Source organism: Haplochromis burtoni, unplaced genomic scaffold (genome assembly GCF_018398535.1).
Source record: "Haplochromis burtoni strain Fernald_Lab_line unplaced genomic scaffold, NCSU_Asbu1 Contig_473, whole genome shotgun sequence".
NCBI lineage: Eukaryota > Metazoa > Chordata > Actinopteri > Cichliformes > Cichlidae > Haplochromis > Haplochromis burtoni.
Genome location: NW_024582834.1, coordinates 124,825 through 140,711, shown reverse-complemented (window position 1 = coordinate 140,711; position 15,887 = coordinate 124,825). Strand labels below are relative to the sequence as shown.

The window sequence follows — 15,887 nt, the reverse complement described above, 5'->3', positions numbered from 1 at the left end:
CATCTGCTCTTATATAACTATCATTAGCTTACAGCTTTAAGTGTTTCAGGTCTGTGCTAACTAAAAATAAAGACAAGATGATAGTTTATTAAATTTTAATGAAATCTGCAGATTGTTTCGGTGAAGTTTAATAAACTCCTTGCTATCTAAAACATAACAGGACACCGGAGTATATTCTCGAGCATCTCACACTTCTGATAATCAGCTGTCTGCTTGATGTTTATTCAGCTGTGTAAAAACTATAACTGTAATCTCAGCCAAACCGATTTGCTCAGGAACAAATAAAATACTAAAAAAAGCCAAACAACAACATTTTGAAGTTATCTAAGTGACTTATATATATTTAACCTGAGTAGCGAAAGATGGCGGTGGGTTTGAAAATGATTTGCCGGGAGTCCGGTGTTCTCACGGCTTGCGCCCGGCTAGCTATCGAGCTAGTGGGTAACAGATGTCTCCGAAAACATCGGAGCGCTTTTGAAAATATGTGGTGTCTTGATAAACTGAGCAGAGGAAATAGATTTTATAAGTAATGATTGGAACAATACTGGTCCATGTAGATGTAAAAAGCTACAGTCCTGTTTCATTCCTATGCTTAAAAAGACCTGGCACCATGTTTTTAATGCTCATCAAATATAGTTGGGGAAGCAGGTCCTACTGTGTGTGTCTAGTTTCTGGTAGACTTTAAAAAGGGTCTTTAAAAGAAACGTAGCACTTTTTAGACACAAATATTAGTGTTATGCTTTTAAATTAACACTGTCCAGTAATGTTACTGATGGGTACGATGATACATTTCATATTTTATACTTAAGTATATGTATATTAATACATATACTTACTGAATATACAGAGTAGACTCCAGGGTTGGGCGAAATGTAAAAATTTTCCAACCGGCAGTCTCAGTAAGAATACCAGCAAATATCTGCCTGAGCCTGACGTGGCCCCAAATGACAGGAGACAGGCTGTATGTGACTTCCACCGAGCAGCGGGTCGGCCACATGTGGTCTAAATGTCAAAACACACATTTGACATCTGGCACACACGAGGCAGACGTGTGACGGAGTTGTGGCTGACAGATTAGAGGAAACATTTGGGCCAAATACATTCACCCCTGTTTAACATTGCTTTGATCAATTTGATACACGTTGAGTTTTAATAAAAAAACGTTTTCATTGTTTTTAACGGTGTCTGTTATTCATGTTATTAATATGTAATGTCTGCTGGTATTTGTTAGCATCCTCTTATTTGTGGGATACTTGGGATAAAACTTTCACGCGTGTGTGAAAGTTTTCATTAATCACCATCACAGCTGCTTGCCAGCCGCTTTAAAAAAAATGTAAACACAAGGTTTTCTTTCTCAGTGTTTTAATAAATATGGAAGAATATTATAAGCAGACGTTGGTAGTGAACAAATCAGTCTGATCAGTCGGACTGTGACTGAATTTCTAGAGGAAAAATAGACATACTTGAAGCATATACAAGGAAAGGAGATTTTAGGTTTAAAGATTTTAAATTTAGGAACAGGAGTCCAGGTCTTTTGGCCTCAGCAGATCCACACATGCGTTTTTAGAAGTTCACTTGAAAAGCAGATCATGGGCTGCTGTGGTAGATTAGCATCTCAATGATTTGCTCTCACTCTCTCTTTTGTGGCTTGACGCTGATACACTGGACAGCTTGGCTTACTGAGCTGTGCTGGGCAGTGTGAGGTAGAGAATGTGGTTTGCTGGCTTTAGACAGGCACAGACTCACAAATCAGGCTGCCTGAGACACCGAGAGAAAGACCGGCTCTCAGCGTCCAGTATGTTCTTAAAGAGATGTTCTCTGTGTTGTAAAGACTTCTCTGCCATCTCTGCTGTTTTGTTTTTGGATTTTATTCTTATAAAAAAAATCTTGTATGATGTTTTTTGAGCTCAGACCATAAAAATCATTTTCACACTTCTGATCTGCTCCAGACTTCTTCTGGTCACACGTCACGCGTCCTTAACGTTGCATAAAGTTTGTCGGTCAGGTTTTTGTGTAATCCCGCTGATGAATGCACACTTATAAAAAGGGCAATAAAACACATCTCTGTTTACTCTGTAGATGCAATAACAGTCACCATTTGTAATATCAGGCCTCATAATTCAATCTAGAGCAGATTAAAATGGAAATAGTCCTCATGTGTTCATATCTGAGTGCTGTGTTGGGCCGAGTGTTTGAAATCGGTCAGTGTTATTTGTGGCTAAAGAAATAAGATAAACCTTTTTGTTTAGAGTCACTAAGAGGCTCAAACTGCACTAACCCCTACTAGTGTTATTTATTATTAATTATTTATTTATACTTGAATGTTTATTTCTACAGAGATAAGCATGCAGTATGAGCCCTGGAACAACACACAGCATTTATTGCTTTGGCTTTGCAGTGTCCCTCAGACGTCAATAATAATCATTAAATACTATAAATACTAATCCAAATACTCGGAACACAAAATTTAGACAAACACAAGTAACATACAATGAGAGAGGAGGCAGCAGATTATTCAGGATATGACTCGGCTGGATCTTTGGTCAGTTGTTTTTAGAATAAATGAGACCTGCTCTCACTGAGTTGGATTTAAATTCTCTCACAGAAGTGTAAATACAGTCCAGGTAAGTTCAGGTATACGCTTGAAGTCTCAGCACAGAAGCCAGCTACCGTTTTTTCCCTGTTATTACTCAGCAGTAAAGTAATCATAGTTTATTTGCCCAAGCAGAAGCTGTCACTCTGTTTTACAGCTGCTGTGATTCAGAGTCTCGGAGTCAAGGCCATCATTATTACTTAAATCATAACATTCCCAACAGCTTCTAGTTAATAGAAAAGATTCTGAGTTGAAAACGATCTACTGCTAACCGATGTTGCTCCACTATTTTGTGCTTTTTTTCTAATAATATTAATAAAAAGAACGGACCTGTTCAAGAGTCTTTTACACTTCCCTTACTGTACTAAGTACTTGTAGAAAAAGTAACTTGTTACAGAACTTGATCTGTTTAATTGCCTCTTAACAATCTAGAAATAAACTTTTCATGTCTCCACAAATAACTAGAAAATCTATAATCTTAGAGTAACAAAGACTCTTTGTCATAATTATATCAGGTCAAACAAGTGTAGTCACTCCTCAGAGGCTCGTTGAACATCAGTAATCTACTTTGTTGTATATAAAGTATAAATTGTGGAGAGAGAGAGAGAGAGAGAGGATTGATTGATTGGGGGTGCAATGATACACAAAATTCACGGTATTTTGTCAATACAAAAAAATGTTTAATTTGTCATTTATTTAAATTCTAAATATATATTTTAACTCAGAAGTACAGTTTTTAAATGTAATGTTGTTGAAACAACAAAGTAATAAAAAAAATAAATCTATCTGATTGAGGAATCACTCATCTTTATTACAGAGAAATGGCTCTTTCCAAAATAAAAGCTATACTATACGCTTCTTCTGGGCTATATTCTCAGCAGCATATTAAACATATCAGGTCCCCATAAGGAGAATCCTGTGCTAACGGCTGTCTAAATGACTCTGGTAAAGTTTGTAGCGTGCTTGTTGTTTTTGTCTTTGCACTAGGATGATGTCGGCGTAAATGTGCAGTCATATTCGTTGTGTTCCCACTAGTGTTGTTAGCGTAAATCTGAAATGACGTTAACGCCACAACACGGCAAATCTCCGTTAACGAGCTACTGCACGATCGCCCCGTGCGTGGGGCTGGACGCCGTCAACACGTTAACGAGCTAACTGCGCTTATGCACTAGTTCCCACCCATGTAATTGAGCATTGCGTGGCACATCCAACATACTGTTTTACTTTAGTCCATGACGCGCTTACCTTCAGGGTCATACCTCACATGAAGACCAAAATAGTTCCAAACGCCAGATCTGAATGAGGGTGGGGGAGGTTCAATTTGCCATGTTGCAACGAGCTTAGCTTCTGTCTTGCTAGCTTGCGCTGCGCTCAGTGGATCTGCGCTCGACAGTGCAGCCTAGGCGGAGTAGTCGAACGCAGATCCACTGAGTGCTCAACACAGACAGCATCGTCAGAATAAAAGTTGATAAAATAAATTAAAAATTTTGTATTGTTCATACATATGCGTACCGAAATGAAAGCACTGTATCGAACGGTTCAATATCAATACGAGTATCGTTGCACCCCTAATATGTAGGTGTATTCATCTGCTTATCAGCAGGAGTTCAAAGTGACCCTGTTTTTGTAAATTAATGCCAATTTCAAAAAAAAATTAAAGTGACCACATTTCATACTAAAGCTTGCATGTCTGGGTGTTCCCTTTATAATATCGTGATAAGCACGTCATATTAGCATTACTTAGCCTAACTTTAAAAGTAATGCTATTATAACATAGTATTGCATTTTTATTTTATTCCCATGGACTTGTGAGCAGAGGATCTTCAGTTATCCTAAAATATCTCATCACAAGCTGCATCTGGGACATGTTGCATCTATTTTTGTTTGCGTAGAGATATTTTTGTCTCTTCAGTTCAAAGGTTGTGGAGATATTTTAATGTTTCAGGAGAGAATGAACGTGATCAGTGGCACTCAGAAGAAGGCTGAATTCAGTAATAAAGTCTTCTCTCAGATTACACACATGCTTTTGTTGGAAGGAAAAAAATGTATTTACTGTTTTCATTACTGCATAAAATGTTGGCCTTGAAATGTTAAGCTTTTAACATGTTTTTATCTTGAGGGTGGAAAATGGAACAAAAAATAATCATAATAATAATAAAGATCCTGCACCAAATTAATGTGTTTACAATTGTTTTGTTTTTTTTTTTACTTTCAGGTGTTAATTACTGGCACGCTCTGCAATATTTTTTTAATGTGAAAGTGCCAGAGTGTCAGTTTAGGTCAGCAGGAGTTGTCCTAAAGTGCTTTAGAGGCATGTAGTGCACAAAAGCTGTGATCGTGTGCTGCAAACGATGAGACAAATAACCAAAAACCACGAACAAAAATCCTGAAAATTGTTCTTTCTGTCACTGCAGACAGCTGAAGAAGCTGAGCGAGGACAGTCTCACCAAGCAGCCAGAGGAAGTCTTTGATGTCTTGGAGAAGCTGGGTGAAGGGTGAGTCATGTAGCCGTACAGTCTGAGGCTCACCTCGGTCCTGACAGGAGCAAAGTTTCACTTTGCCTGTATTTACGTGTCATCCTGGTCTGTGTTAGTCATCCTGGTCCTCTCCGTATCTCTGTCCTTGTTTCTGCTTCATTTCATCTCTGTTCCTGTCAGACTTCAGGCTCCGCCCTCCTCTGTTGCCTGTCAACATTGAGAAACAGGATATGAAGAGGCAATGTGCTTCCTGTTCCGAGCGGTTGATTGACTCCTCGCCTGCATGCGTCATAGCTGATTCCAGACATTTCTTAATGATCCTGCAACTAATCAAAGTCATTCGGTGCTGCTCGATTTTTGCAATAAAGACGTCTTATTAGTAACGCTGGCTTTAATGAAACTATTTTTTTCATGCCCGTTTTCTTTCATGCTCATATCACAGCTTTTTCTCACTCGTGCTTCATCTGTCAAAGTGAGAAAAACTGTTGGTGGGAAAGTAATGAAATAAATTGAATAGTACACTGTTTACTATTGACATCAGTCACTAATGAATGTGTCTGTGAAATCTTTCCACTGCAGGAACTCGCAGACAGTTTTTGGGCGGCCACACCTTTAAGTGTGGGGACCCCCCCGAGGGCTATTTTCAGTGGAGAAAGAGAAGAAGGACCTCTTCTTAGACAGTTACTTGAATTTTGGTTTCCAGCGATTGTGAAAACAAAATAATCAGGATAAAAGGTTCACAGTTTCTATTCAGTTTTGCTACAACCCTCTCATATTTTTCCAGTGTTAGAAATGAAGCCCACCGCTCTCCTATACAGAGGTGTGCTTTTCACTTGCTGTCTAGTTAAGCGCAGTACAAGATGACTGAAAGAAAGAGTTTATCTAGGGAAAGAAAAAGTTACAAGGTTTCTGAAGGAAGACCTGTGGAAAGATCGTTAACAGGTGCGTTTGTCTCTAGATCGCTCAGCGTCTTTCACCTCAGAGCTGAGTGAGTTCCAGTAATACGGTTGGAAAATCAGGAAAAAGAGGATTTGTTGCTTCTTAGCACGTTACAGCTATTCACAGATCAATATTAATAAAGCACAGATTAGCTTTGACCATTTTCCATCCACTGTTGGATCCTTAACCCAGGATTCGTGGGGCTCCTCTGACTTTCCGAGTTGGAAATCCAACTTGAGGGATCGTTCCATTTGAAAAGCCCGACTGGGAACTCGGACATTATGACTTATATAAGGCTGCTGTTGCCCACCAGCTGGCCGTCATGCAGGTCCTCCGAGGCACCTGAGCTCACAGCTTCTGCTTTTTTACTGCTTTGTGCACCTTCACACATCCTGCTGTAAAGGCCAGCACGGACAGACGAGCGTCCCTTAGACTGAAAAAGAAAAAGGCTTCTCTCCCTTTTCAGTAAATGTAATCTGTTACAATGAAGTTTATAAGTTCAGTAACTGTCTGTGTTTAAGTTAATGAAAATCATTTAAATTCTGTTATAATCGAGCAGCCTCACCAACTCTTGGGTGTGGCTCGATACTGTTTGGTTAAACTTGGAGATGACAACTATCTGCTCATTGATCTCAGTCATTAACAGCCAAAAGAACATGTTAAGCCTTCTCTTTGTGTTCCTGCAGGTCTTACGGCTGCGTATTTAAGGCTCATTATAAAGAAACTGGGGAGATCGTAGCCATCAAACAAGTTCCTGTGGAGTCTGATCTGCAAGAGATCATCAAGGAGATCTCCATCATGCAGCAGTGTAACAGGTACATGCGTTACTGAACTCAATCCATGTGCCATGAAACATAAGAAAAACCCAAAGGCAGTAAGAGCATCACTGGTGTGACTTGGTGTTTTGTGTGGTCAGCGTTTTGCCGCTCATCTTTTGCACACGTCCTTCCGCCCTGTAATTACACACGACCTCAAACTGGATTAAAAAAAGTTCCCCGTAAGAGAAGTGTGGGCGTAGATGTTTGGTTAAATTGCTGAAAAGCAGTGAAGCAGATACTTTTATCTCGAAACATTTACAGTAAGTGATTTCAGCCTCTGCGGAAACATTTAGAAAGTTTCATTAAGTTTTTCTGGGGGGGCTTTCCCATAAGGTGACAGCCCCACCTCCACACCAACTGACTCTTATATAATTCTCCAGGGGAAACACATTATTATGGTCTGTTTCTCACTGGGAAGTGTACCAGACCTGCAGAGTCTGTCATATAAAAGTGTTTACTGAGGTTTTTCATTCATTGCTGCAGCAGCTATAAATAGACAAGTACCAGCAGCTCCAGAGTGTTCTTCAAACGTGAGCGACACTTTCACTTTGACTCACAAACCTCATCAGGGCCTGGGGATGCTGTACTACTGCACTCTGTCTGCTGATCTGCAGATAATACAAACTGTGATTTCCACTAGAAAAATAGTGAGATCAGTAAAGTATTACATGTAGTAACAAAATAACTATTACAATATTTCATCAACCTCAGAGGTTCTGTGGTAGTTTTAGTCCATTGTGAGTTAGCACAAAACTAAACACTTTGAAACAATAATAACTAAACTTGAACAAACACTCTGAAACTAACCACAGATGTCTGTAAATTCACTTCACCCCTGTGTGATTGCACCACAACTCAGACGTGAGCTGGCCGTTTCATAAGGTCACATAAGGTCTCCTGCTAATGTTGAGCTCAACTTTAGGAAATAAGTTTCATCAGGGAGAGAATCGTAGCCTGACTGAGCATAAAAGCAACACATTGAATCTCAAACATCCTGAAATAAATGGATGAATGTGGTCTGACTCACCCATGTCCCTGTGTTCAGTCCCCACGTGGTGCGCTACTACGGCAGCTACTTCAAAAACACAGACCTGTGGATCGTCATGGAATATTGTGGCGCTGGGTCCGTATCGGATATCATCCGAATACGTAACAAGACGGTAATGTAACACCCAGACACACACACGCACACACTCATTCACATGTAGTTTGCATGGAGCACAGCGTGTGTGTAAGGCTTCTGCACGACTTCAAGGTTTTCGATAAATGAATGTTAGTCTGATGCATCTCTACGGTTTCAGTTTAAGAATATTTAGATGTGCCTCCTCCACATCTTGTTTGAACATTGCTTTGCATACATGAATCTAATTAATGTTACTTGCGTTTGCCTTGTAGCTCAAAGAAGAGGAGATAGTCACCATCCTTCAGTCCACTCTGAAAGGTCTGGAGTATCTTCACTTCATGAGGAAGATCCACAGAGACATCAAAGCAGGCAACATCCTGCTGAACTCGGAGGGTCAGGCCAAACTGGCCGACTTTGGAGTTGCTGGACAGCTCACAGTAAGAGAAATCAATCTGCTATTGTAAATGCATATGATGTATGTTTGATGTGTTTTAAATGTTTTGTTATATCTGGTTTAATATAGAAAGAAAACACAATTAAACACCAGTAGCTGAATAAAGATGCTATCTGCCCTTTGAATGTTGTAGAAGCTTTAACCTTCTATGCTTTACTTTATGTTATTTTCTCTCCATCCTTCATCAGGACACGATGGCGAAACGAAACACTGTCATCGGCACGCCGTTCTGGATGGCTCCAGAAGTCATACAGGAGATCGGATATAACTGTGTGGCAGATATCTGGTCTCTGGGAATAACGGCTATAGAAATGGCTGAGGGCAAGCCACCCTACGCGGACATACACCCAATGAGGGTACGGATCGTGTTAAAACTTTATATCAAAAAGCTGAGTTTCCTTATGAGACCGCAGTGCACGACCGGATGAGTAAATGGAAGAGGTGACTGACAGAGAGGCTCGGCTGAGTGAAAAAAGGCTGAACTGCGTCACTATTTTTGTTGAATATATTTCTTTGTACCTTAGCTGGGTTCCAGAGGCAGTTTATAACTTTTGCGAAGATTGAGAGATTATTCCAATACGCTGCATTACTGACGACTGCAGTCAGTGCTCTCAATGGTCAATGGTAACTTTAACTCATGTTCGCTCTGTTTACGTAGCTTTGTTAGCTCGGTCATTTAAATATAGGCTGTTGACAGAGTAACATTAAAGTTTGGTTTAAAAGGTTAAAACGATGCTTTGTGTAGTTGTGTCAAATTGTATGCACTTGTGGGAGTTATATGATACGTTTAAGTTACTATACCTAATTAACCTTAGCATAGCTTCCCGTCACACATGAACTTAGCTGAAACTCCCCACATGCATTTGGGCAACAAAATAGAAAAGAGTGTGGCTGCTGCTGAGCCACCTCTTGGTCCTCCACCAGCCAAAACAACTTGATCAAGTTCTGTGTGGAAGCATTCAGTCAGTGCTGCAGATGAAACCAAAGTGATATGTGATGTGTGCAAAAGTCAGATCAGCAGAGGCAGACATATCAAACATCTGTCAACATCTGTTATGCGTAATCACATGCACTTAAAGCATCCTCTCCTGGCACTGTCTGCCAACCCCCCCACAAGCACCAATTCATCATCACAGCCATGTTCTGCCCCTGCAAGTCAGTTTCGCTGTCTGTTCAGTCTCCTCCAACAGGACGGGTGGTGGTGGGTTCATAATGTTCATAATGGTATTTTATCAGTTGTTGGTTTGACCACTGATGAGGTAATGGCTGTTATGTTATTTTCTTTTCAATGACGTTCCTTGTTACATGTTCATTGCTGGATTTATGGAAAAACATCAACTAATATTGCATATCCATAATGATTATGAAGGATAGTGCAAGTATTCTTTAATTCTATTACGTTAATTAAAAGTATAACGCAATTTTTTTTTAATTTTACTTGAATACAAATACAAGTACAAATACTTTCCCCCTTCAACAAATACAAATACAGATACCAGCTGCTTTCTACATCTCTAGTAGAAAGCAGTGCAAGTGTGTTTGCACTGTGTGTGTAAGCCCCAAAAATAATAACAGCTGTATGTGTGTGTAAGAGAAGACAAAGAGAGGAAACAAAGGAGTGTGACATGAATTACTGTATTTAGCTGAACAGTGATGGCTAGCTGGTTTTGCCTTCAGTGTGCTGAACTGTTTCCTCTTCCAGGCCATCTTCATGATTCCCACAAACCCTCCACCAACCTTTCGGAACCCGGATCTGTGGTCTCCGGGCTTCCGGGACTTTGTCAGCCAGTGTTTAGTGAAGAACCCAGAAAACAGAGCTACGGCCACACAGCTGTTACAGGTAACGAAGCAATCCTGTAACTGACAACATGACCGTGTGATCAGAAAACATTCAAACCTTTAGATATCTTTAAATTAGATTTTTAATTATTAAAGCCACACTATGTAAATGAGGTAATAACTATTAAAAAAATGTGCTCATTTTTTAATCTGTTTATTATTTTTATTTCTGTTTTATTGTGTGACCTGCTCTTTAACTTTTTCAAATCAAATGTATTTTTATTTTTAATTTTTTAATTTTTTTGATTTGATTTTTGAATATTTTCTTTTTTACATTAATGAGCTTTATTTTTTTGATATTGTCTTTTAGTGGACAGCTTCACTTAACCATTCATTTTATTTTGTTCTGTTGCTGGCTGGAATTTCAGTTTAATACATCATATTATAGTAGTATTTTTTACATAATCGTAGTATTTGCTGTAATATTTGCTATTGTGGTCATGCTTTAGCTTTCATGGATCATTTCTTATTGTAACTAATGTCAAAACCCATAAACGTTTGGTTTGAGCGTTACGTGTGTTTCTCCTCGACAGCATCCGTTTATTAAATCGGCCAAGCCCAATTCCATCCTCAGAGCTTTGATCACAGACGCCATGGAGATCAAACTGAAGAGACAGGAGGAAGAACAAAGAGAGCAGGATGCAGACGACGATGAGAATTCGGTACAGACTCAGCAACTTAAATATCAATAGGATAGCATTTACAGCTTTTAAGTTACTGCAACAAAAGAAGACGTTAACTTACGAGTGTTTTTGTATTTGACGAGCTTTTGATTTCTAACTTTCCAAAGCTAAACACAGCCTCATATTTATAAACATGTCCTTTCTGGATGTTGTAACTGCCGTTGGAGAGCATTAAATCACGCTGCCCTCTGCCTCTGTGTTTCAGGATGAAGATGAGGTTGACCAGGGGACGATGGTTCGGGCAGGTACGGGTGACTCGGGAACCATCCGGGCTGCCGGTTCTTTAGGAAGTTCTCTTGGAAGCACCGCAGGAACAATGATTGAACACGATGACATGGGAACCTTGCAGTCACAGCTGGGCACCATGGTCATCAACTCTAATGATGACGAGGACGATGATGATGACGAAGATGCTGGCACTATGAAAAGTAAGTCCCTCTAAACACATGACATGCGTGCTGAAGTGATCGATGAGGGCTGCAAAATCAACTAAATTCTGGCCTCTGATCGTAATCAAAGTTAACTTTATACAAAGTGTAGTAGTAGTAGTAGTAGTAGTAGTATAATAGTAGTAGTGTTGCTTCTCTGTGATGTTTGGCTTTGAGGAGCTGGTTGTCTCGCTGCAGAATGAATTAGAGATTAGTCGAGTGACTTCTCAGTGCTGAAATCTAAATATTTAAATTGGGTAAGTGTTTGCTCTGCACTCCTCAGTGTGTTTTTAGCTACAGTGAAATGTGCTCGTACATTTGTGGAGCTGTGCCTGATAAATGCAGTGATAAATTAGCTCTCAGTTTACTGGAAAACATGTAAGAGGAACCAGATGATGACGTGCTTTGGCATTATTTTTAAACAGACAGCATCAGTGTCACGTCATCCCTCTCTTTCATGCACTCAGGGTTAGAATAATAAGATCGAGACATTCAGAACCGTGTTCATGGACATGCACTGTGTGATATTCTGCCTCTGTGACAGGCCAGCGGGATTATGACAGAGAATTGAGTGAGCTGAACTATGTGTGCAAACAAAACCGAAATAAAAACAGAGATTTTAATGGCCACTTACAAAACTAAAGAAAACAAGCCTGAGCTTTGGTGCATGTTTACTGACACTGGGATATCTATCAGACAAATACCACACATTATAACTGAACCAACAATGAAACGAATAATGCCTTCATGTATATGCATTGTTCTGCAGAACATGCAAAATGCTTGAAATTGAAACAAAAAGCTCAGAATATTCAAAGGCTGGAATGACTGCAGGTGCAACGCAGTCATTTTTTAGCCATAATATCCAAAGATGCAGCTGTAGTGTTTAATTTGTCCACGAGGGGGCAGACTGTGCCCGAGCTGTGAACCGACAGGTTCACTGTGTTGTGTGTGTCGGTGTTACTGAGGATGTTTCCTCCAGAGGCTTGAACTCTCGTATCACAGTGACTTTCCTCCTAATTCTGGGTGTGTCCGTTAATTCCTAAATTACAAGCACGAACTTGCTGCTGGTGAACTCGGGCGGGATGCGTGTCAGCAGAGTTTGTTCCATGTTTGATTTATACACCAGTGATTTTTCTAATGGCTCAGTGTGTGTGATGTTAGCAGCAGTGATGTCCTGAACACTAACACTTTGTATGGTCACGTGTGATTCTGGGTAATGTAGTTCTGCTTTATTTCTTGTCTTTTTATATAACCTGTGAAAATATATGAGAGACACGTGGCACTCAGATAACCACGAGTAGAGTAGAACAATTATGTAGTGCGATTCTTGGCAGTTGGCCCACCTCTGCATCCAGGGAGCCAATCAACAGCCAGTTGTGTGGCTGCAGGAGAGGTTTTATCACAGCTTCAGCTGTGTGGTGGCAGGTATATCTATTGTTTTATTGGGCCAGTCAATGTAGGTAAATGTATTTATATTTTATTCCCGGCAATCTATTCAGAATATTCATTAGCTTCCTGTTTGTGCAGTCCTCTGGTGGGAGGAGGCATGGGCATTAATCATGTGGATGCTCTGGATTGATCTGTTTAGGCGAAATTATGTGAAGCTGCGTGTTTAATAAATGTGTAACTTTTAGGGGAAAATCAGAAATTTTTCTCTTCTTGTCTGATTTGACTGATTCTGTATGTTTTTGTTTCAGTTACCTTTGAAGTAAACCTTAAGCCATTCAAGCATTGCCTGTGCGCTCCCCCAAAAGCTTTGCTATAACCTTTAATTGACATAACCTGAGGGACCAGACTCAGTTCACCTGAGAGAAACAAAACCAGAGGGCAAAGAGTTAGAACAAAAAGATGAATAAGATCAGACCTGCTGGAGTGTCTTTCAGGGATGTGTTGGTGCTGCATCGGTCTGTTGGCGTCTGTCGACTGTGTGGGAGCTGAAGCGTTGGCTGTATTTGGTGCTTTGGAACAGATTCTCAATAAGAGTTGGACTGAGTTGATCAGTGCTGGCGGTCTGTGGGCGTGTTTTATGTTTGTTTTTATACGCAAAGAATTAACCCCAATGAGACACTGAGCACGCTGACGCTTGACGTGTGCGTGAGTGTATATTTGCTTTAGCTCTGCGTGACTCCAGTAATATGCAGCCAGAATACGCTCTGATGAAAATAAAGCTACTGTGGAAGTTCGTGGCCAAATATCACAACTCCTACACTTCATCTAATGAGAGTTACTTTCAAACCAGGGGAGCGCTGGCCACATTTACTACCACTGACACGAACCGGCAGCATTCAGGTGCTCACTGGACCAGTTTGCAATTCTCCAGTGCCCCGATGAGAAAAAAACCGAAGTAATCTGGAACCACCATCTGTGGAGAAATAGACCTTTTAGATTCAGATATACTCACATGAGCGACATACAACCCAAAGGCCAAAGCTAGTCTGTGAGCCATCTCAGTCCAGACTCTGACCTCCCACCACAGGAACATAAATAAAAGGCAGCGTAATGTTGATGGATCTCAGGTTAAATGACTTTAATAGTTTTTATTTTTTGCATTTCACTGCTCTATAAAAGCCCAAACTCACTTACAGCAACTCATCTCTATCATCTCAGCTCATGTCTAGAGCAAAGACGACTACCAAATTAACATTATCTGTTTGCCAGAGTTAATGTGTGCAGTCGTTTCACAACAAGGAGGTCTTTGGTTTGAATCCCCTGCCCTGCCGTGGGCCTGTATATGTACATGGGGACTCTGACTCCCCCCCCACTGTCATGCATGTTGGTGTTTCTAAATTGTCCATAGGTGTGAATGAAATTGGCCTCCAGGTGGAAGAAAATGGATGGACGAATAAAAGCGAGGGGCTGTTTGTGCAGAGAATTTAACTGAAGTTCAAAAGGGAAATAGATTTTACTGCTGGTATTTTTGCACAAGCTCAAGAAACTGGAACTGCTCTGACTGCCAACCACACGTAGTTACAGAAATAAACGGTCTATATTTGACCCACACAGTAACGGCATGGTTGGCTGTTTCATCATAAACAACGCTGTCCACCACGTGCTGTTTACTATGACTCCAGAAGTCGACTTTCAGGTGTAATTTGAATTATTTTGAGGGCTTAACTGTTGAAGACTTGGAGTAACAGGCTCTATTGGACTGACACACTGATGCTCACAGTCACTGTTAATGCAAGACACCACACTCTCATATGAGACCAGATGTACAGACGTACACTACCACAACGCCACTGTGAATTTATTGAGTCTCCATCTCACACACACACACACACACACACACACACACACACACACACACACACACACACACACACACACACACACACACACACTGTGTGTCTCCGGTCAGACGTCCTGATATCAGGTTAGTATGGATCTCCACAGGCAGCGGTTTAAACTGCATTAACACTGGAACATTTCGAATTCATAATTGCATTACAACTCCAGTGTCCTTCAGTTGTGTGTTTGTGTGTGTGTGCGCGCGCGAGTGTGCCTTTTTCTCTTGTCTTTAATGTGCTCCTCAGAGGATGCCTGTGTGTGTCCTAAGCTAATGACTGTGGTCTGATGCTGAAGGGGCCCTGAAGATCAAGATGAGATATTAGATCAGTTATTGATCCTCCCTAATGCTACTGAAAAATAAAAGGAATTTTAATTTGCAGTGATTAGCCCTTAACTGTGTCTGACTAGAATCCGGATTAGAAACTCATCTCCTGAAAACTGTACGGGACAGAAAACCTCGTAGAGTTTCAGCCAGATCTACATTTAAATGGATAAACTGGTAGAAATATTGCAATTTTTACGATCTAACTTTGTAGTTAGATCGTAAATTTAAAATTTTCAAAATTCTTTTGGGATTAAAACTAAACGAAAGAATCAAATATTTGATATGATACGACATAGAACAACAAGAGTCATTGCTGCCCTCCAGGTGGACTTAAAGGAACACAATTGGAATGAGGTTTTTGCAAATGAAGATTCAAATAGTGCGTATGATGCATTCTTATCAACTGTAATTTCACTATATGAAAAACATTGTCCTTTAATGAAAATCACTAGAAAGCATCACAGATCAAATAAGCCATGGATGACAAAGGGGATAGAAGATGCATGTAAAAAGAAAAATAATCTATATAAGAGATTCATAAAACAGAGGACAAAAGATGCTGAAATAAAGTACAAGTTATATAAAAAATAGATTAGTAAATATTATAAGAACAAGTAAGAAAGAATGTTACCACAAATTATTGGAGCAAAGTAGAAGTAACACACAAGAAACATGGAGGATATTAAACAGTATAATCAAAAAGGGCTCAAAAAATAAGAATTATCCAGGTTATTTTAAAAAAGATAAAGATATTGTGCTTGATAAAACTAAAGACATTGCAAATGAATTTAATGATTTCTTTGTAAATGTTGGCTTTAATTTAGCAAAAGAAATTCCAGAGTCAAGAAATAATAACGACCTAAATAAACATATTACTCAGAATGTGTCCTCCATGTTTATTGGTGCTGCAACTCATA

General features: G+C 39.9%; 1 protein-coding gene across 1 annotated transcript in view; it reads left to right on the top strand.

Moving 5' to 3' along the window:
* LOC102300184 (serine/threonine-protein kinase 4) overlaps positions 1 to 15,887 on the top strand; it is a 57,716-nt gene that overhangs the window by 4,664 nt on the left and 37,165 nt on the right. The window contains exons 2-9 of the mRNA XM_005946559.3: positions 5,008 to 5,088; positions 6,696 to 6,824; positions 7,873 to 7,987; positions 8,223 to 8,387; positions 8,593 to 8,760; positions 10,107 to 10,244; positions 10,777 to 10,905; positions 11,132 to 11,354. Of these exons, the coding sequence (XP_005946621.1) occupies positions 5,008 to 5,088; positions 6,696 to 6,824; positions 7,873 to 7,987; positions 8,223 to 8,387; positions 8,593 to 8,760; positions 10,107 to 10,244; positions 10,777 to 10,905; positions 11,132 to 11,354 (1,148 nt within the window). The remainder of the gene's footprint in view (positions 1 to 5,007; positions 5,089 to 6,695; positions 6,825 to 7,872; positions 7,988 to 8,222; positions 8,388 to 8,592; positions 8,761 to 10,106; positions 10,245 to 10,776; positions 10,906 to 11,131; positions 11,355 to 15,887) is intronic.